Source organism: Doryrhamphus excisus, linkage group LG9 (assembly GCF_037039965.1).
Source record: "Doryrhamphus excisus strain RoL-2023G ecotype Guam linkage group LG9, RoL_Dexc_Guam_v1.1, whole genome shotgun sequence".
Classification (NCBI taxonomy): domain Eukaryota; kingdom Metazoa; phylum Chordata; class Actinopteri; order Syngnathiformes; family Syngnathidae; genus Doryrhamphus; species Doryrhamphus excisus.
In genome coordinates this window covers 5215417-5238353 of record NC_136365.1, presented here as the reverse complement: position 1 = coordinate 5238353, position 22937 = coordinate 5215417, and the positions used below count along the sequence as shown (strand labels likewise).

Genomic DNA, 22937 nt, shown 5'->3' with positions numbered 1-22937 from the left:
TGTCTGTGCACATTTTCCCCTTCAGATCCAATCTTTCCTTCCTCTGCAGCTCTGACTTTTTCTAACCTCTGACCACATTCTGTAGATATCAATACGAGCAATAAAACACACTTGGATAAAGATGATACCTCATAAGAACCCCTTGCTGGCCATTCACGATTTTGCAGCTGAATTATTCATACTAATAGAAAAATAATATGGTCGTTGCAAGCCAGCGCTGTACTATATAAAGATGCGCACGCCATGTTTATCTCACATCCTGCAAAGTGAGCAGCTTGCCACTAAAGCTTACCTCCATTTTATAGGGGATTTGGTGAAGAAATGTTGAGAGCGTAACGTGTTACATAACGCCTGTACTTGTCTGCCCATGGATTTACTGTGAAGTGCATGTGTCAAGTGCATCTGCGTGGCTGTGCCTGGCTTTCGATGTGAATGGCTTGCTTTCCGGACGTCCAATCAGACAGGGGAGTTGGATACTGTATTTCTATGAGTTTATATGATAGACAGCTAGCCCTTAGGTGTAAACATGCATGGCAATCCCAATTTTAATATGTGGAAATTAGATACATCCTTCACACAACACAAACGTTCTATCATACATTTTTTTAGATTTTTACAAAACTATACAAAACACAAATCATAAGATCGAGAATAATACTTTTTAAAAACAATTTCCATCAGTATTGTGGCAATACAGAATCCCTCTCTAAATGTTATGAACTCCTGTTTCTTATGTTATTTTGCTGCTATAGTATAGATGTCATGTTGTTAATGAGCCTTAATGAGATTGAGTCAACAGCACCTCCACAGCTAAGTACTTCATTAATCAACCACCACTTGCACATAATAAACAGAATTCTTAATGATGAATCATACAAAGGTACATATAACTGTTCCTCACAACTTCAACCATAATAATAAACATATTCAATACCTTGCAGTGTCTATCAACCCAAATTTTGCATGAATTTCTTCATAGGGCAGACAGGGATATCAAATAATGAAATCAATATACAAAAAAAATTTCAGTATGTGGACTTTTGTGGAAAAAGTTTGGACACCCATAGGTGAGCGTGAAAGAATCAATCTCTTAGAACTCAATATTGTATTGATTTAGTATCAATAAAACCCTATTTCTTAACATAATTAAGTCTGAAAAAGACATGTCGTCTTTTACCCGGGGTTTACCGATGTACACATGTAAACAATATGACTTCACGCCACAGCTTTTCTTCCTGTCGCTCACACACTCACATCAGTGAACTAAAGCAAAAGAGACCTGTAGTGTCTCAAAGCCAGTTAGAAAACAACCAGGGAGGAGTTCAGATGAGTGAAGAAGAATCATCCAACAAATTTCTATTGTTGAACACATGACAGGCAAGTCTTGAAAGCGAGGGACTAAAGTACATTTGGGTCGTCTTATATTCTGGTCAATACTGTATTTTGCGCCGCATCAACTTTGGTATTTTCATGTTGGCTTCTTTAACAGAATGGAAGTGTAGGATCGGGTGAGTTTAAAGGCTCTAAAAGTGATGTGGCTGCATTATTAATGTCAGATAGCCTGAGATCATAAAATGGATTTGGGGGCAGATTGGACTACTTCTTCATATAAGAACCATGTAAGCCTTAAGCCTTTAGATGAAGGTGTGGGGGGGGTATATTTGTCTTTGCATCGACAATAGGTGCTGGGCATTAAAAGAGGGATAGCCGGGCTATGTAACCACTATATATTTTGGTCACTCCAGGTGGGAATCTTCCCATATTACACCATCAAAGGCTCAGTTTGCAATATGGAGTGGATGGAAATAGTGGCGGCACCCTTAAATGACAAAATCCAAACCTAAGACATGCAATGGAGGGAGGCAGTGACGTCACTTTTTTTTTTCTTTGCTGCTTCTGACAAAAATATGGGATTAAAAACGGGCCTGTATTACACATGGCAACATGTATCACCTCCCCCCTTCCTATGCCCAGTGAGTTAATATGGCTACACGCACGCGCACGGGGGTAGGGAAGAGTGGGGAGCGGGGGTGTGGTAGGAATCCTTGTCCTTAAAAATCAAGGCGGCCTATTACGTAACACGCTGACATTTACAATACGAGAATGATGCACACTTGATAATAATAATACAAATAATAGTGATTGCTTACTTCCCCAGCTCCTCGAACAGCTGGTATTCGTCGGTAAATCTTGTGCAGATCGTTAACGCCATGGTGGAAGTGGCACCCTGGGGTGTTTTCTCTCTCTCTCTCTTTCAAAGCCACCAGTCGTCCGGTGTTGTCGTGGTACCTGCAAGCGAGCCTTTCATGCACAGACGGCGCTCATCTGCAAATATGATGGAGGACGAGGAGGAGGATAGTTGTTGCAGCAACGAAATAAATAAAGAAATAAATAAGAAGCCACTCAGGTCGAGTGATGGCAGTGTTATTAATCGTCGCCTTGTCGTGGACGCTGCATGGTTTGGCGCATTTGGGTGTTGCGTGAGTGGTGAGTGTGAGCTGGCGAGGCTGCTCTCTCTTTGCGCGCACTTGCTCACCGACCCCCGGCTGTGTGCTCAGTCCCGCCCCCTCGGCCGCATCCTCGCTCGCAAAATCATCCTTACGGTCCACAGTGACGTCTGTCAACATGCGAAGGTACTATTTATCGAGGGGAAATAAACATAATCCACAATATTAAGCAGCACGTTAGCAATAATGGTTTAATAGATCAGATTAAAAAAAAATTCTTTCACAATTACGGAAAAAAAAAATTCTGTAGCCGCCCCTGACCAAATTGTACCGTAAAGGAAATGTTATTTGGAACCACCCCCTTCCTCCCTACACCCTCACACCTCTCCCCATCCCAAATGTATCATAACTACAAAATGACCATATAGCAACATGACCGTTATTAATAATAACAAATGTACTGTAAGTATAGATCCAGTAGTTATTTATATATATATATATAGTAGTTATAGTAGTATTGTAGTATAGTATAGTAGTTATACTATAGGCGGGGTACACCCTGGACTGGTCGCCAGCCAATCACAGGGCACATATAGACAAACAACCATTCACACTCACATTCATACCTATGGACAATTTGGAGTCGCCAATTAACCTAGCATGTTTTTGGAATGTGGGAGGAAACCGGAGTACCCGGAGAAAACCCACGCACGCAAGGGGAGAACATGCAAACTCCACACAGAGAAGGTGGGCCGAGGGTGGAATTGAACCCATGTCTCCTAGCTGTGAGGTCTGCGTGCAAACCACTCGATCGCCGTGCCACCCTAAAACAAATTCAACCTGAGATAAATAAATATTCTATTAAAAACTTTGCTGCTACTTCACATCAAGAGGAGCCAATTATTGAGGTGGCTCGGGCATCTAGTCCGGATGCGTCCCAGACACCTCCCTGCATGGTGAGGTGTTCTGGGCATGCCCAGCCAGGACAAGGCCCTGGGGCAAACGACATGCTGGAGAGTTTATGTCTCACATCCGGCCTGGGAACACCTTATTGTCCTCCCAGTGGAAAACACTTTAAAAACAAATTGACATAAAGATATATACAGTATGTATTATAATGGAAAAATACATACATATTTCCGCTGGAAAAATGCTATTCTCTGGTCTAGACACAAAGCAGACAAGGTTTCCTATCTAAGGAGTTGCAGTTTAGGTGTTATGCTACAAAGTTTTATTTCAACAACATACTCACTTTCAAGTATTTTACTCGTGTTTTTCCTTTGTTTCTCTTGCTTGCTCACGATTCGTGATGTGGAATGGATGACATGTTGAAATCTCACCTTCTGTAGCTCTGGGAGCCTGCCTGCACGCGCACATCTCTGATTGGTCAGATGTCAAGTGCGGTCAATAATTGTGCGGTCAGATTACAAGTCTCTTTTCCCTTCTCTGCCTCACGGTAGCGCATCCATTGCACACATGCGCTACTCTGAAAATGTGGTGTCCCCTCGAGCAGAAGGTGGCCCTATATGCACAGAACGTGTTCTACATTTAGAGAGGGCAGTCCCTGCAAGTACACACACAGAAGCAGTCTTAGACAGGCAATAGAAAATATGCAGTTATGCTGTTGTTATGATTGTTTATACATTCAAGGGAAGCAAACATTAGCAGCTAAACTTAGCCAAATTGCTATCAGTTGCTGACAAAAAACACAACTAATGTGCTGGAGTGTGTTGCCTTTGGTGTAGATTACTTACTCAGGAAACCGGGCAGGATATACACCTTAGAGCACATTTGAGTGTTGGCACCCTCTAGGCAGCTGGGGAACTCACTGCATACAGTTCCTTTAACACAGTACAAAAACAACATATTCAATATTAACGTGGAGAGATTCTGTTGCAAAGCTGAACTGCCAAATAAATAATAATAATACATTTGTTATTATTCTGTATTTTTGTCACATTTACAGTTTTGAGCTCATTAAAACAACTCAAATATTAGTCAATGACAATACAGCTGAACACAGCGAACCACAGTGAGAACCATTATCCACAAATGGCAAAAACATGGAACAGTTGTGAACCAAAAATGACCCCAAGAGCACAGTGATGGCTCATCCAAGAGGTCACAAAAGACCCCACAACAAAGTCCAAAGAACCGGAGGTCTCACTTCCCTCAGTTTTTATGACAGCACCATAAGAAAGACACTGAGCAAAAACGGCCTCCATGGCAGAGTTCCAAGACAAAAACCACTGCAGAACAAAAAAAAAAAAACATTAAGGCTTGCTTCAATTTTGTCAGAAAACATTTAGATGATCCCCAAGAACTTTGGGAAAATACTCAGTGGTCTGATGAGACAAACGCTTTAACTTTTTGGAAGGTGCTTTTGGACCTGCAGAAGACTAATGAATTCTGCTGTCTACCAAAAAAATCCCGAAGGACAATGTGACGAACTTGAGTTGTGCAGCAAAACAATGATCCAAAACACACCAGCAAGTCCACCTCTCCATGGCTGAACAACAAAAAAAGAAGACTTTGGAGTGTCCTATAGTCCATAAGCATAACCTCAAAAAGCTGGATCATGCTAAAAAGGAACCCTCTGGTGTGGCTGAATGACAACAATTCTGCAAAGATGACTGTCCCAACCAGTTAAAAGGCTTATATATAAGCCTATTTACATTTGTTTGATGATCTGAAATACTTAAGTGTGACAAACAACAAAAAACAAAAAAATAAATCAGAATGGTGGCAAACACTTTTTTTACACCACTGTCTATGAGCCACCCCGAGATACCTTGCAAGTTTGCCCCCTGGTGGATGTAAGCAATATTAGTATAATATAGTGGATCTCTGCATATTCTCAATTCAGCATTAGCAAATGCACATATTAAAAAATATATTTTTGTGTGCTTCTTGCAATGTGCATTTCCTCTTCAAAAATGTTTCCAGAAAAAAACATATTCATCTTAGGTTGGTAACTTATAAATATGGCATAGTCAAGAATAAAATGTCAGCACAATTCAGAACCACATCATAACACAGCTGCGATTGGCTGACGACCAGTTCAGTGTATACACCCGCCTCTAACCCTAAATCAGCTGGGATAGGTTCCAGCATACCCCCACGGAAGATAAGTGGTATAGAAAATGGAGATGGAGGTGTCAGGGAGGTATTAAATTAAGAATGTTAATTATTGCTGCACTGCATCAAATGCATCAAAACCATATTTAGTTAGAAAGCCTACATTTTGCATTATTAGCCTTGTGAATGTAGTCGCTTTTTAATTACATCTGCAGTGTTATATGGTTAATATATAGTTGGTTGTTTCAGAAGGTGAAATTTTGTTACCTGATAACAGAGGAAAAAGACTAATAATAAATGTATTTAAATATTCTTTTATTATTAATCAACAGATTGAAGTGGAAAAATACAGTGCATTCAGATTCATAAATATGCATTCATAAATACACCATTAAATATGTTAAAACATAAGTTAAAGCAACAAGAATAGTAACAGTTCATAACAGCCAGTGTGGCTGCAACACAGCAGCACAGGAGTGATATTCAAACAAGTGCGTACTTGACAATAAATAACATGTTTGATACAAACATATAGTGTGTCTTTTGATAGCTTCATCGGGTTGGTCAAGTAAGCTTGTTCATTTGCTCCACTGTTTAAATAAGTTAAGTTGTTCTTGATTATAGCAACACTTTTTTGGTATTTCTTCAAGTTTTGGTAAAAAACTCAGAGAACCCATGACCCGTTTTCTGCAAGGTTTCAGCTCAGCGTCTTTTGCTGCAGGGAGAAGAGAAGTTTGTTGTTAAACTTCTGCATTTATGAATTGTAGAGTACAAATGCATAATCAAATTGTCTCTTGTTTTATTTTTTAAGCTCTTTTAAGGTGTAATTGTGTGAATATTGATTGGTAAAAGGAGTAAGAAGACTTACTTCTCAAGGATTCTCTCAATGACCCTCTTCACCCAGGGAGCTTCAGGATCAAGGCACACCTCTTGACCGGTCCTTTTAAGTGTAGCACTGCAAAGATGCAGAAAAGCCATCAGAAACATGCATAACTCGGACGGACAATCCTTTTGAGGTTACATTCAAGAAATGTGAAGTTCTTACATGATCTCTGTCTCTTCGCAGTGGGAGTTGGCGGGAATGAGCTCCACTTTCTCAATGTGCCGTCCGATGCGTTTGCTCTCCGTCTGGATGCAGCGGCAGTGCAGCTCCACTCCCAAGCTTCTCAGAGTCATTCCTGCAATGGGTGGTAAAAAATGAGCATGTCTGAATATGCAACAATTCCATAGACACAATACAATATATAGTAAGTCAGTAACCTTACCTTCACTGATGGCTACAGAGACCAGGAGGACAACCAAAGCACTGAGGATCACTTTGCTCATCATTTTGCAGTTAGACAAATGCTACAATAGCTCAAAGTATTAAAAAAATGCAGCAGTGTTTCAGTAGATTGGCTGAAGAAGTAACTGTGGAGCCTTGTCGTACTTCCTTCTCTCTTTGCTTTTCCCTTTTCTCAGCTGCTTTGGAGCTCTGCTGTTTGAATCTAGCGCTAAAGAGGAGAGTCTTGGTCTTTTATAGGAGGCAAGCATGAGTCACCTCACATGCAGGTGTTGCGCAAGATGGGTTTGTTTGGCAGCCGAGTGGGAATTTACACGGTGAAGAAGCGAATAAGGCTGTTTGAGAACCTGACAGGTCAACTTTATGACATACACTCATCGATCAGTATTTGTCATTGATTAAGAATGATCATTTGGAAAACACAATGACTACATATTTGTAATCCACTGGCATATGTGATAGGAATGTATGATACTTTTTACGGCTTTTGAATTTTTGAAGTTGCTCAGACCGCGGTCATACGTACATACTGTACATATTGATCAACTCACAAATGATTTCTATTTCATACTGATGTAGTCAGAACTTTCAACAAATAGAGATGTACATGTGTATGACAATATTAAATAAATATCATAAGTTATTGTTCAACATATATTTCTCAATGACAAGCTTACATTTGCACAATTCTGATCTTCTGAAAAGGAGTCGGAAGAAGCAGATTATTGACTCCTATATATCTCTTTTCTATGTATATTACTGATATTTCCTTCATACTATAACTTTTATATGTTTGCTTGCTTGCATTTACATTTTCTTCTGTGTGAAAACAAAGGAAGGCGTTGAAAAATATAAAGACACATAATGGAGTTTTGTGTTAAGGAAAAGGAAGAAACTATTGAAAAATAAATAAGAATAAATATATGAATACTAGAGTAAACATGTTGACTGAATCACACAATTCATAAGTCATTTTTGGATATAAATTAAGCAATATCTTATTGATCAGAATCAATGAATTAAATGTGTTTCTCATATTGTTGAATTTGTCTTGTCATTGTGAAGTTTTTATTGTGCATTGTTGTTGACTTACAACTACGTCAAGTCTTTAATTTCCTCATCGCCAAGATGATATCATCTTCATTATGTGTCCAGTTCCTTAATGCCTTTCACAACAAGTACTTTCATCATGTTGTCGTCCATTTAACTTGAATTAGATTCTGCAGTAATATGTGAATAATAAAGAAAAATAGTAATACAGAAATATGCTTGTTGACTGTATTGTTTTAAATAATGGCCCATAGTTCCGAAATTGATATCCTTTTACATAAAATAAAAAAAAATCTACTTATTATAGATAAAAACTTCTATCTGCGATTAAAAGTGATTAATTGTGAGTTAAATGTGGATAAATGCGATTCATCACGATCAAATCTTTTTATCGATTGACTGCCCTATTTCTTATATATCAAAAAATGTAATTTGTACCTTTTAAGCATGTTCAAAACAGAGACAGCACAAAGACAAGACACACAAAGAAGTGAGCATCTCAACCATCCATTGTTGTTGTTGCTGCTTGTCAAAAACTCTTTTATACCAATACAACTGGTTAACAATTCATCTGTAACCCTGCTAAACCTTGCATAGGTGTTATTTGAGCCCGCCACAATTTTCCCACACTTTAGTTGTCCTACTTTCTTTGAAACGTGTTGCAGGCATCAAATTCCCAATTACCATTTAGCCATAAAAACAAAGATGGCTTTTTGTATTAACATGGTTTAAAAAAAAGTACAAGCTGTAAATGTAACTTATCAACACGATTATCCTTTATTGTAGCATGATGCATATACACTAAACAATTAACATTTTGTAAAATACGCCTGTCAAGTTACACAAAACTGTAGTTTGAAATCACGAGAGAACTCAACATCAAAGTGTTTTCTTTTTATTTGGCTTTTTTGTGGATTTTTTTTTTATTCCAAAAGAATGACAAGGCTCAACAAAGTGTATTTAAAAGAAGAAAAATACATTTGAAAGTAATTCAAACTCATGGTTGTCATTTTAACATTATACAAGTAATAGCCGCTAACTTCTTTTTACACTTGTGTGACAATATAGAAGGTCAAATTAAAAGGTGAGATATACAAATCTGCACCTGACATAATTTATGATACATCTGTGATTTATTGTTTTTACATTTTAACAATAAGAGCTATTTTTATACGTGTATGACAGTTAACAAAAATGGAAATAATCAAACCACAGGTTTTGTATAACATTTCCGCCCAAATATTTCACAGCTTTTCATAGACCATCTTAATTATCATAATTTACCAGGGGTGTCAAACTCATGCCATGGAGGGCCAAGACGTTGCAGGTTTTCTTTTAATGATTAACCCTCCTTTGGTTTGAGTGAAGGAGCTCACCAATTAAATCACCTGCTGGAGAAACTGGTTGGAAAGAAAACCTGGCCCTCTGTCAACACATGTGCAATAGACCATGTAACAAACCAGTCCATTTGCCCTGTACTGTATCATTCTCCTGAATCAAGTGCTGAAACAAAGCACCCTACATGATTGGGTCTTTGCCTTTTTTTTATTAAGGGGCAACCGCAATCCATCTTTAGTCTAAATATTTGAAGTGTAATCCCAATGAACAATGCATATACCATGATTGCATGTGGCAATGCACATATGAACCCAGGATAGGAAGTGATCACCGATGATGACGATCGTCTGACACAAAAAAGTAAAAGCCTCCAAGCATGACAAGACATTAAATGTTGTGATTTCTAGATGACATGATAGAAGTCATGCCAAATGGACCACTTCCTAAATGTGAGGACTGACGCAAACTCGGCTATCTGAAGCACACGTCAGCTTGCTGTCATTGAGTCATCTATCATGCTTCAGCAGGAAGTATGGAGCAACTTTTACAAGGTGCTGGATTTGGTGCTTTTTTTCTCTATTCACTGAAAAAGGAAATCTGTAAGTGAGGAAGGAAATTGAGTCTTTCATTAGCTTAAATTAGCTAAATATCTTCAGTGCAACAAGTCAGATTCTAACACTTTTCCCTTGTGTAGTTTTAGAATTGTGCGCATGATAGGAACAAATATGCAACATATGGTTCATTTCATAGTTCAGCAATAAATGACACACACTTGCAGTTGTTGTGACATCCCATTTGGCAACGTGATACATACCAAAACTTCCCATTGACCTCAGCCAAAACTTTCCCACTGCAGCGGAAATGCACTTAAATTTGGAAAACATGTCTTACTCAAGATCAATTCATTGAGGCTTCCTCTCATAAACATGGCTCATGGTTTAAAAACACTTGAATAGAATTACAGGAATTAGAGAGTAATGTTTGTGTGCTAGTTCGAGCACAACGTTTGGGACAATCAGTTGACCACTCAATTCCGCAGAATGATACGCGGGCAAACATAATAGTTTGTTAGGCGCAATGTTTGACCACACAATAACTGAGACAGTGTACAAAAACAGAGACATTATTCGATATATTTGGAAAATGGATAAAAATCAGGAATATCTGTATTTTGCACTGTTGGACCTTAAGGAGTTTAGGCACGCTTGATGACTTGCCATCCATCTCCAAATGTTCTCAATTTGATTTAGATCAGGGGAACACGTAGGATGGTCCAAAATAGTGATGCTATTCCTCTGAAAAAACGTCTTTGTCTGGTGGGTATTGTGAACTGCAGCATTGTCCTGTTGAAAAATTCAGCCATTACCACACAGACGAGGGCTTTCAATCATGAGGGATGCCCATTGCAACATTTCCAAATAGTCAGCTGCCATTGTCCCCCCACCCCGCTTCTTAACCTGAAGCACCATTGTTCCATTTTTCTTCCACAACTTCAATGTTTGGCGCTCTTGTCTAAATTCCAAATACCGTCCAAATACATTAATTTGGGCTGAGGATGGTCCCGTGTCCTTCAGCTCAGGGCTTGTGACATTTTTTGGGGTCTACCACTTGACATTTTTGTTCCATAACCCCCAGGATCTTTAATAATGCATCCAACATCATGCATCCATAGCAGTAATGGTGAGCTGCAAGAGGCCTTGCATTCAAAGAGAGAAAGCTTTTTTGCCTTTGCCATCAAGAAACCATGCCAGTGTGAATACCTGACAGAAAATTACATAATTTTTGTCAAGATTTTTGCTTTTAAAGTCTGAGGTCTTAAACCTTTGATCAACTGATAAACAGCATATTTCACTTTAATGCAGTTTGCAATAAATTCTTTACTCAAAATGTTTGTCTCACTCCCATTTCTTCTTTTTGCATTTTGAAGATCCAACAGTGCAAAATGTAAATTCTTGCAATTTGTCATCAGCAATGTAGTGTACTTTAGTTGGCACTGTTACACATGAAGTTAAATAATGAGTTTGATATGACCTCTCCTGTACCTCTGCATGTGTCAGCATGTCAGGAATGATGATGAAATAAAAATGTTGATCAATTGCCCCGAGGTAATTGGTAGAGCTATGGGGGCAAAAAAAGCATGTAGATTGTAATCAGAATCTGCGAGGTTTTTTTGTGATTCCCAAGTATGCAGTAAGTTGACTGTTGGTTATGCAGCCCAATGTGAGGATTTCACTTCCCTTCACTTAATATTTAGTAATTTCTGCAGTCTGCACTCTGCATGCGTGCATGCAGCTGGAGGCGCCACAAAAGTGGCATGTTCTTAAATTACACCTTTCACAGCCAAAATGACATTTTACACCAATGTTGTACATTTTCTCTTGAAACATTATGATGCAATATATATTTAAAGGAAAACTAGACATTTTTTTTATTTTGCCCATCAGCTGCAATCCTTATGAGAAACATGAACACACTTATATCACTATTCTGTAATATAACAACTAAAGATATATATTTCTAAAAATATAAAAACAGCTAAAAATAGACAGCTAAGAATGCACATAATGGGACACAACTGTTAAATTTAACTATAAAGCCTTCTGAAAAAATCTCCAAAAATCGCCAACAGTACTTCATGTATATCATGTGACCTGCCTATTAACCAAGTTACAGTGAAATTCTCATTGTTGGCACTCGCACAGAGGAATTACTTTTCTGGCATAGTGACACCTCACCACACCGACGAGCTTCACCACACACTCACTCACAGCGCCACATATTAGAGCTGCCGCCCCTGCTACTTTGTTTTTGTTTTTGAAATTGGAAAAAGTGAAAGCAAGGTGTAGCGTTAATTTCTATGGTGTTATGTGAAATCAATGCGTCCAGGAAAAATGTTCCGGTAACGCTTAAAATGACCAAAGTACGGCAAAATACTGTACGTTCTCATGAATGTGCCTGTTACTACATGATCACGCCATGTATATAAAATGTTCTTGGCGCTTTTTGGAGGTGTTTTAATTGCGGGCTTTGTAGACAGAATAGGTGCTTAGCGCTATGTGCATTAATTACCTGCCTCTTTTTAGCTGTTTTTATATCTTTAGAATGCACAGAAAGGAGAAAGACGTGTGTTCATGTCTCACATAAGGATATGAAAAAAGTGCACTTTTCCTTTAACTACACAACATTTGACTCTTGTCTAAATTATCAGGTTGACACAGTGAACCTGGAGCCATTCAGGCATTCTGAGTGATTTCTCACTTGTCTTACATTGTTATAAATAGTGTGTATTAATTTGGTGGCTTTTATAGCCATTGTCCTTGAATATGAAAGCTATACACTAAATCTATCTGAGGACAAAATTAAGACATCCTGATGCATTTTTCTGTGTGCAAATTTGTACATTTTTGATTTTGATGTTTGATGATGCAGAGAGTGCTAATTGCTGACAGTAGCTCTGCAGCGCATACTCCAATTTTACATACCGAAACACTCCACTGTGCAATAAGCAGGCAGCATATAAGTACAACTTGGGTTTTGGGTTTTTGAGTTGTACAATTACATTCAGTTTGCCTTTTTAGTGAATATAATCTGCCTAGTGCATAGATAAGAAGCCGATACTGCCTTCAAGAAGACAAACAGAGTTTATGAGATTGAGGCTGGGAAAATCTGGTATGAATCACAGCTCTCACATTGTTTATGCTTCAGTCACGTTTTTTTTTTTTCTTTCTTTACAGGCAAGAGGTAAACTAATATGTGAGATTTACTGTACATCATGAGAACTGATATACATTACTGTAATCATATACTATATACAAAAACCTGCATTGTGTCAACTTTTTTATTATTATTTGTATTCAGAGCGAGGAAACATGAGGAAGTCATGACACGCTCAACAAAGACTGATGATCAGCCGGAGGGGATTTCAGGAAATGTTGCAAACTTTTTGGGATTTGCAAACAGCAGCAGGAGGAGTCAAGTTCCAGACTTTGAGTAGGGGTATGCAGAGAGGAGAGGAGGCTGCCCAACTTGCATTCCACCTGACGTCAAACATCGGGCCCAGACAGGTTTGCTGCCTTGACACAACTTATATATGCACATACTTTTAAGTCTACTCGTTGAGAGTCACTTGGATACACAGCACTTAAGGGTATCAAGGCTTTTTTTATGACTGAAATAATAAGTGACACATCGAAAGGGTCACAGCTACTAAGTGGTTAGTACGCAGGCCACACAGCCAGGAGACCCGAATTCAATTCCACCCTCTGCCATCTCTGTGTGGAGTTCTCCCTGTGCGTGGGTTTTCTCCGGGTACTCCGGTTTCCTCCCACATTCCAAAAACATGCTAGGTTAATTGGTGACTCCAAATTGTCCATAGGTATGAATGTGAGTGTGAATGGTTGTTTGTCTATATGTGCCCTGTGATTGGCTGGCGACCAGTCCAGACAGTTGGGATAGGCTCCAGCACACCCGCGACCCTCGTGAGGATAAGTGGAGTGAGGAAATTTTTGTGTACATTAATTACACATTACAAAATGACTTGCTCTAGTACTCTAGTGTAAGCTAGCTATCGGTACCCATATTTTCGCCTTTTTCGGATGGGAGGTGTCATACAAAATGCTGTGGTTTTCCACATCCAAGGAGAGCCTCTTGTCAGACGTCACCACTAAGTTGTCAAGTAGTGACATCCTTAAGATCCAACAGTGCAAAATGTAATTCTTGCTTTTTTCAACTGCTCTTTAAAATTGATTCATTTTCTACCACTTTTTCCTTTGATCAGGAATTTATTTTTATATGTAACTTTGGGGGTGGCACGGCGGTCTAGTGGTTAACGCGCAGACCTCACAGCTAGGAGACCAGGGTTCAATTCCCACCCTCAGCCATCTCTGTGTGGAGTTCTCCCCGTGTATGCGTGGGTTTTCTCCGGGTACTCCGGTTTCCTCCCACATTCCAAAAACATGCTAGGTTAATTGGCGAGTCCAAATTGTCCATAGGTATGAATGTGAGTGTGAATGGTTGTTTGTCTATATGTGCCCTGTGATTGGCTGGCGACCAGTCCAGGGTGTACCCCGCCTCTCGCCGGAAGACAGCTGGGATAGGCTCCAGCACCCCCCGCGACCCTCGTGAGGAAAAGTGGTAGAAAATGAATGAATGAATGTAATTTTGGAGTAATTTTGTCAGTGGTTGTACTCTTTCATTCTAAAACTAATAGCTAAATAGTAAATTTGGAGAAAGTGATAATTTTGCAGTGGTCTCTTAGATATGTCTAGAGCTGTACATGTAAATAACTACTGATATACCCTGGCACATAATTACAGCATTTACAGTAATTACGGAAATTCTGGAGTTCAAGTTCATACACTACAGTTTATTAAATCGCCAAAAGCCACAAGTCTGGTGGGAAACAGTTTCATGGGAGAAAAGGTTCATTGATTTATAGTGTTTTCCATTCATACATGCATATTCTCTTCAGTTTATTCTCTTCAGGATTGCTAGTCAATTACTGGGCAGGTACAGATAAATAGCCATTCACTCTCATACTGGCAACAAGGAAGTCAGCCTAATGAGCCACTATATCAATGACAAGTTTCCAGGAAGTACGTTACTAATTAACCTGTGAAAGAATAAACATTATTGCTTTCCTCCTTCTGACGTTTTACAAAATGTGGGAGTGTGTACAGTGTCTCAGTTAATTATAATGTGATCTTGTTCATCATATTGCAGTAGTAGTAGTAGTAGTAGTAGCAGTCGTAGTAATAGCAGTAATAAAGCCACAATAGTAGAAAAATATCGCCACCTCCTGGTAAAAAGATGCATGTCATGAAATACATAATTATTTTGTCCAGCAGAGAACTCAATTGTATGCAAAAGTGAAGCAAATAATTATTTCAGATGATTATTTTTAATGTTTACTTACTCCATTTACTGTGGTGTGTTATGGTTTGTGTTCATTTAATATTTAACATATTTCGTGCCTTATTTCAGCTGTGTGAAAATGTACCACATTACTATCTATTCATCCATCCATTTTCTATACCGCTATATTTCTACAAATCAATAATAATTCTACACTATGTCATAAAATACAGCATTAATTTTTGTTACAGTGAAGTAGTCTTATTTGTAGTATAATTTGAATAATGGATAATTTGGTAACTTATATGTAAAAAAATACATGCCTACTTAATTGTAGTTGTACTAAAACTGAGAAATATAAGAAGGTAGTAAGAATTTTTTTCTGTGATAATTTTTACTCAATAAGTACAGTATGTGGTTGTTTTTTCTTATAAACTTGACGTTTTATTTTACCTAACAAATGTATTTCCACTTTGTTTGCACAAAAATGCTCATTAGATACACCAAGATACACCAATGAACTTTGATGAATGCTCGCATCTCTGACAGTAGCACATCAATAACATAGCACCAGATTTACTGTAGCGACATACTGTACATTTAGGAGCATTTTAGGAGCTTGGTGGACATCACAAAGCGGAAGATGACGCTGTCGCCGTGTTGTGACACTTCAACCAGGGAGAGCGACTCTCCAAGGAGGAGGAGGAGGAGGAGGAGGACTCATTCTTATCTTCTCAACTCTGCTAGCATGGCGCATCAACAACAGCCTGCCTGCTTTGTTTTCAACTCTGGAAAGCATCTGTGGACTCAAGTCCTCACGGAGACGGCTTGCTCCGGCATGTTGAATCGATAATTTGAATCAAAATATGGTTAGGCGGTGAAACAAAAGGTAAAGGGATAGACTTTCCTAACGGTGCCATGATGTTAACTTTAGTTAGCACGGTTGACTTTTAACTAGCTTGCTAGCTTAGTCGCTCGATTAGCATCAGATAAATAATCCACTGGTAGTGTCTTTTCTTTCCGTCTAAACAATATGAATTATTCATAATACGTTTTAATGTTGTAATATCAGCCCATTTGTCTCGCCGTCTTGACGTTAACGGTTTCCTGTTTACGCGTGTGTCTCCAGGTGTGCCACCCCGGCCCTGCTGTCATGGAGGTGGGCAGCCTCCCAGTGGAGTTGTGGAGGGTTGTTTTAGCATACCTGCCTCTCGCCGACCTGGGTCGCTGCTGCCAGGTATGTCGCGCCTGGAGGGAGCTGGTCCTCTCCCTGGACAATACCCGCTGGAGGCAGCTGTGCCTCGGCTGCCCAGAGTGCCGACACCCCAACTGGCCCAGTCAGCCTCACTTGGAGCCCCCGTCGTGGAGGGAGGCCCTGAAGCAGCACGCCCTGGCCACCCGCACCTGGACTCAAAATGGACCCGAGCACCAGTCGTCAGCTTGCTTGCTTTTATTTAGGCGCAGGAAAGACCGCAGGATTTGGCATGTGGGCGCTGGGTTTGAGTTTGAGACCCTGAGAGGAGCTCTTGGAGTGGCGGGGCCTTACGATCGATTGGTTCTCCATCCAGGGGTGTATGAAGAGCAGGCCGAGGTGGCCCTGAAAGTGCCTGTGGAGTTGGTTGGACTGGGTACACTGGGTGAAGTTGCCGTCCTGGTGTGCCTGGAGCAGCAGTGTCCAACTGCCAGGTTGTGTAATCTGGTCTTCATGCCACCTTGGTTCTCCACTGTGGTCTACAAGGTGAGGATTTGTTTTTTGGATTAATTATCATCAGGCGCATCAGACATATTCAATGCAGTCACCAGCTGCAATGTTAGGTACATCTGCATGATTTGGCTAAAAATAGTGGTTTCTTACATTTTGGGGGGAAGAAAATTCTTGCACATCACTTCTCTTAAAGGTTCTATATTATGTAGTATTTTCAACTTAATTTCAAAAAGCCTCAAAGATTGAATAGTGTATTGGATATGTGTTTGCTGAAATCTAGCCTTAGATATTTTAAAAGTACTTTTAATAAGCTCTAATGAGTCATGTTTTGTGTATGTAGCTTTAATGCTAATAAGATGTGTTTCCACATCTGTCAGCGATGTCAGTCTAATGTGTGTTTTTTTTTTTGTTCTTGTTTTCTTTAGACGTCATGGGGTCATGTCCAAATCGACAACTGTAACTTTGAGGGGTCTCAGCTACAAGTCCGCGGGCCTGGGACTTGCCAGGCTCGCTTTTGCTCCTTCTCAAAGGGCAGCTCAGTGCACTTGCTTGGCGTGGCCCTCAGCTTACTGGATAGCTGTGATTTCTCAGGGAGTGACACAGCTTCTGTGACTGTGGAAGGTCCGCCGGTGTCTGAAAAGAACTGGGCTTGTAAATATATGGCCGCCCTGGCTAGGACATTCTCACCGTGTGAGGTTATTAAAATCAGCCCCCATAGAGGGAATTCCACAGGTTCTGATACTGGTGTTAAAAAGGAGCACATACGTATGGAGAACTGGCAGAGGGAAACCGCAGTGGAAGGACCAGGGCAGGGCACAGTGATTAAAGATAGCTGGAGTGACGGTGAAGAGGAGGGGAGCAAGGATGGAGAAAGAACTAAAAACCCATTAACACTGGATTACAAAATCCCATATGACAACCATGGCCTGTCCCACTTATTGAAGGCACGTCCAGATGGATCCTTGCCATCAGCCTCCTCCCCGATTCCCCCATGTTCAACTCCGGAACCCCTCACTATCCAGCAAGAACTTGAGCGGGACCCCGAGGCTCAGATGTTTGTGACGTCCACTCTCGGCTGCATCATCCGCCGTTGTCTCTTCAGGGAGGGGAAGGGAGGAGTCCATTTGTCTAACTACGGTCAAGCTCGACTGGAGGACAATGTTTTCCGTTGTCTGAACTATGGGGTTAGATGCATCCAGAACTCTATAGTAAGTACAATCAATCTTACCTTGAACATAATTTGTTACAGGATTCTGTTAAAAGTATATTTACTGACCTCAGAACGTCACCATGATCCACAATGCCTGCGTGATCATTTACTTTACAATTTATGGTAATTAATGGAATTAGCTCAGATCATAATTGGCTAAGCTTCTATTTCTTCTTACCTGATCTCTTCTGTTAACCTCTTTCACAGATAGTGATGCGGCGGAACGAGGTGTGCGAGTGCCGAGCATCAGGCGTGTTCCTGCGTCTGTCGGCTCAGGGACTCATTGCTGAAAATGACATCCACTCAAACGGGGAGGCCGGGGTGGACATCAGGAAAGGCGCTAACCCCATCATTGTGGTAACTGTCAATACGAATCGTTTATTGTGGTTAATTTGTTCTAGACCAAGCCGTGACAAGTAAGATTCCTTATTTATAAATTAAATATTTCCATATTTAGAGCATAGAAAACCTGTCTAAGACCTTCTACATACGACTTTTAACATTATTAGAGTCCTCTAGACATTAAATTACACTTTTAAAGTCAGCTTTACACTTGTATTACCCAACTTCTTTTTTGTTTTATTCCTCAGTGTAACAGAATACACAGTGGCTTGCGCTCTGGCGTTGTTGTGCTTGGCAATGGAAAGGGCTCACTTCGAAGCAACCGGATCTATAACAACAAAGAAGCAGGCGTGTACATCCTCTTCAGTGGGAATCCTGTAGTCTGGTAGGTGCAACACCTGAGATGATGCCAGATTTCTTTTATTTTAATTGCCATCATACGCCATTTAACTAAAGCGGCATTTGAATGCGTTTCAGTGCTTCATTCAAATAATGCATGAAGACAAATTTTGCATGAAAAGACCAGAAATACAAATTTACAGTATCAGGTTTATGATTACTTATATTATTGTAGATGTCAGAGTAAGGGGGTCTGCACACAGGGATACAGGATTCTGTATCTGGTCCCAGGATACCCCAGGAGTGCTTGGGGAGCAAATGGGCACACCTCTGTCAACAAGTCCCAATTTCCATTGTGGTCTACAAAAGATATTCACATCTCATTTAGTCAGAATATGTTAAACTTTTTAGTCTGTGATCAGTAGCAGTAGACCACTTATATCTATAGTTATACATATACAACTACAACAAAGAACGAAGAAAAGCATATCAAAATTGAATCCAAAGGTCTTATCATTTATCAAAAGCTACAATAACTTATTTTACTTTCTTCAGTTACCTCATTCCTGTATTTCACTTTCTGTCTTAGCGGGAATCACATCTTCCAAGGGCAGGCAGCAGGGATCGCTATAAATGAAAACGGAAGAGGGATGATAACAGGTGACTCCCGCATTCAGATGTTTTCTGATCTACATTTAAGCCCAAAATTATTCATACCAGGATCAACTTTTGAGTTAAGGTGAGTTTTTATTCCTTGAAGGGATTGCATCTGAATAAAAATAACATAGGATACCACCACAAGATGTAAAAAAGTTCCTTAAGATCATGGTGATCAATGAAGCAGTCATCAAACAACTGTCAAGCAGCTAAGAAATATATTTTTTTTGTCTTTTAAAGATATACATTTTCTAAAAACGGATTTGAAAGTCTTGTATTCATCTCATCGTCTTATATTGGGTGAATACAGTATATATGAATACATGTTCAAAATTAGAAATATTGCGAATTCTATCAGACAATTTTGAAAGTAATACTCTTGCTGGAGTATTAATCATTTTGGGCTTAGTTGAACATATCACTTAAACAAATGAAAAACACTCAATATATACTTTTTATTTTAATTCCAGAGAATGTCATCAAGGAGAATCAGTGGGGAGGTGTGGACATCCGCAGAGAGGGAGACCCCATTCTGAGGAATAACTACATCTGTCAGGGCTACTCTGATGGCATTGTTGTGGGAGAACGAGGCCGTGGACTCATCGAGGGAAACCATGTCTACTGTATGTTATTTCTGGAATGAATTTCTGTAAAGTGAGCAGATGTTAGATTTTCTATCTTTTATGTGTGATTAGGTAACAAAGGGTGCGGCGTGTGGGTTATGTCATCTAGCCTCCCGCAGCTCATTGGAAACTACATCACCCACAACTGCATGTACGGCTTGGCCGTGTTCTGTAGGAAGGACCCGGAGAACATCGAGATCAGGGACGGGAACTGGCCAGGGCACGAAGGTATCAATGGAGAAGACAGCGGTGACAGGAGGGGCGTAGTAGAGGAAGATGGCAGAGAAGAGCAGGAAAACCTACATGAGGAGGGGGAACTCTTTGCGTGGGAGAGCGATATGGACAGCGAAGATGAGCGTCACTCGGCACACCGCTCTATCAGTGTGGCGCTGATGGAGAGCAACTGTATGAGCTTCAATGGAGGTAATTGACCATATACACAAGTAAACAATCTTGCACCCCCAGTATAATGTTGTTGTTTTTTTTACTGCTTTTGTGTAGCTGTTGGGCTGTATGTGAAAACCAGTGAGCCACTCAACATTTTCAGCAACCTTGTCAACCATAACCGGGGCATCGGTGTTGCCGTACTGCAAAGCAATCAGCTCACCCGCCTGGTAACCAACTGCATTCTTGAAAATATCAGAGGGGGCGTTACAGTGGACAAAGACTGTCGTGTGGAGCTCCGGGGTAACGGTATATATGAGAACAACGGCCACGGTGTCAGCTTCACTGGAATTGGACAGATGCTGGAGAATGATGTGGTTGGAAACAGCGGATATGGGATTCAAGTGTGTGGAAGCGGTGATGTCAAGGTACGGCTAAAAAAAAAAAAAAAATCTAAAAATGTGGATTTACATTATGTCACAACAGTGAACATGCCCCTCACATTCCACCAACCATTTCAGTATACTGTATCTTTTCAAGGGACAGCACCATAGAAATACATTTGGTTTTACCTTGGGGCTAGAGTAGTAAGCTGTACAGCTTCTATAGGATTGTTGTGTCGATATTTAGTGAGAGCACCGCCATTCTCTTAGCCATGGAATTCACCAGAGCAGCACAAGTTGTTACTGGAATCTCTCTTCCATTCCTCCATGCCTACATCACTGGCGGATGTTAAACAGCGCTCCACTACCTTCCCTCCACGTGAAGATTCCCCCACAGGCGCTCAATTGACCCTCTACAAAAATAGACTAAATATGAATAGTCATACTATTAATTAAATATTACTATTAATAAAATTATTAAATAATAAAAAATGTTTTTTAAGTCATGTTATGGAAAATAAAATTTAGTAAAATTAGGGTAAATGTTATAATAATGTCATTAAAAACAAAAAACCTATGAGAAGTTGGGGGGGCAGCAAAAATAGAAAAATTAGCAAAAAACTTAATGTAAGCAGAAAAAGGTCATGCATACTAATAATAGCTTTGTCATCAAGAACAAAGCCGAGATCAGGCTTGTTTGGGGAAAGATTTTTCAATTAAGTTTGGACACTCATGCTTTATAATTTTGTTCGGATTTATTGTACTTTTACAGGTAATTTTAAATATAAATTGAATAGACTTTTGGAGTTTGGGGATTTTTTTTAAAGTTTCCCCTTGATAACTGCAGGTCCCCAGTTTTGGCAGCACTCATGCAGCCCCAGGTGATGACACTACTACTAGCATACCTAACTGTAGACAAGATATCATTATCTTGCTACTGTAGACAATAACTGTATGGCTAGTACATCTATACAATCTTTCTATAGTATTGACTGCTGAGGGGTGTACTCACACTTGTTTTTACTGTAAATAATACGTTTTCTAACTTGCCACGTTTTCATTTTCACCCACAGGTGCTTCACAACCGTGTACAGCCAGCACTCGGTGGTGGCATTGCTGTGCTGGGATCAGTAAAAGCAGTGGTATCTGATAACCAGCTGTTCCAGGGACACCCGGAAAGCCAAAAAAGTCTTTTACACTTGAACCCTGGCAACAAGAGCTGTGTGTTACGCAACAACAGTATTTTAAGACATAATAGCAGGTAACTAAGCAACCGACAATGTGCTGGGATGTATTCAACTCGGCATGTGCACTGATCCAGGTTTTTTTGGTTTTGTTCCACAGCTGTAACTCTGTCCCTACCTGGATTCTGGAAAACCCACCCCCTCGTCCACTGTCCAGCCCACCTTCAGGACTCTCCTCCTCCCAATATCCCTCCCGACTAGGAATCTCTATGACAACCAGGATCAGCGCCACAGTGGAGAATGGTTGCCACAGCGGCAGCATGTTCTGCTCTATCCTGTGATAAGCACTTAATCATGAACCTTTATAGCGACTTTGCCAAGAATGAACATCGACGTCTCACTGCCCTCAACATGCCTCAAAGATAGATTTGTAATATTGCACCAAAAATATCCTGGACCTCCATTGTCAAGCACAAACACGGGATTCTGGTTCCTCTAATTTTAACATACAGTTTTCCATATAAAATAAAATAAGTGTATCAACCTGTTCCAGGCTCAAACTTTTGTACAACCTCTGTTCCCTGTAACACTGAGAAATTACATTATGCAAACAAGTTAATCACTAAAATGATGCAGTTTGATATTGTTACCTAGTGACATTTTATAGATATTGCAGGAATTTGTTTTTTGTACAGCATTCATCAGCAGTTTTGAGACTCCAGTGTCACAGTAAATAAAGGCTTCTTTATGCTAGTCACTATGCTACTTGCTATCTTGTTATAGCTCTTCAGCAAGGGGTGTGACTGGCAATTCTCAGTCAATAGGGACAGTGTTTTCCTGAGATTGAGCAACCACATCTCTGGTTGACTGGCTATTAAGCTTCTTGTGTTGCAACTCCAGTCCTGTATTTTGGCTATTTCCTTTTATGAATTGTTGGACATCTGTCAAACCTTGTAATGAGGCATGCAGCTATTTAAAGTGTTCATATTTGCAATACTCGCATCTCTAATTTTTGGTGTTTTTTGTTTTGAATTAAAAAAAATATAGACCACTCACAGCTCT

At 39.9% G+C, this 22937-nt stretch overlaps 3 protein-coding genes and 1 long non-coding RNA gene across 16 annotated transcripts in view; 1 reads left to right on the top strand and 3 right to left on the bottom strand.

Moving 5' to 3' along the window:
• Positions 1–2568, bottom strand: part of camk2d2 (calcium/calmodulin-dependent protein kinase (CaM kinase) II delta 2) — a 41239-nt gene extending 38671 nt beyond the window's left edge. For 5 of the 13 annotated variants that reach the window (XM_058064614.2, XM_058064624.2, XM_058064671.2 and 2 more), the window contains exon 1: positions 2151–2565. In XM_058064614.2, the coding sequence (XP_057920597.1) occupies positions 2151–2212 (62 nt within the window). In that variant the 5' untranslated portion in view covers positions 2213–2565. Of the gene's footprint in view, positions 1–2150 lie in introns of all 13 variants that reach the window. The other 8 variants (XM_058064597.2, XM_058064589.2, XM_058064606.2 and 5 more) reach the window with 3 other exon arrangements.
• A 1278-nt stretch (positions 2569–3846) lies between these two features.
• On the bottom strand, positions 3847–16765 carry LOC144899798 (uncharacterized). Its single transcript, XR_013628097.1, has 3 exons — positions 16253–16765; positions 4202–4288; positions 3847–4011 (listed from the first exon to the last, which is right to left on the bottom strand). It is a non-coding gene; the product is annotated as an uncharacterized LOC144899798 (long non-coding RNA).
• cxcl8a (chemokine (C-X-C motif) ligand 8a) lies at positions 5845–7312 on the bottom strand. The gene is made up of 4 exons (XM_058079674.2): positions 6791–7312; positions 6571–6703; positions 6394–6480; positions 5845–6240 (listed from the first exon to the last, which is right to left on the bottom strand). Exons 1-4 carry the CDS (start codon positions 6852–6854, stop codon positions 6228–6230), a joined length of 297 nt encoding a protein of 98 aa, XP_057935657.1. The 5' UTR covers positions 6855–7312; the 3' UTR covers positions 5845–6227.
• On the top strand, positions 15609–22418 carry fbxo10 (F-box protein 10). Its single transcript, XM_058079641.2, has 11 exons — positions 15609–15937; positions 16178–16786; positions 17179–17961; positions 18171–18320; positions 18554–18690; positions 19234–19304; positions 19772–19924; positions 19997–20347; positions 20426–20736; positions 21765–21952; positions 22036–22418. The coding sequence occupies exons 2-11, from the start codon at positions 16202–16204 to the stop codon at positions 22214–22216; spliced, it is 2910 nt and encodes a 969-aa protein (XP_057935624.2). The 5' UTR covers positions 15609–15937; positions 16178–16201; the 3' UTR covers positions 22217–22418.
• Positions 22419–22937: the final 519 nt, after the last annotated feature.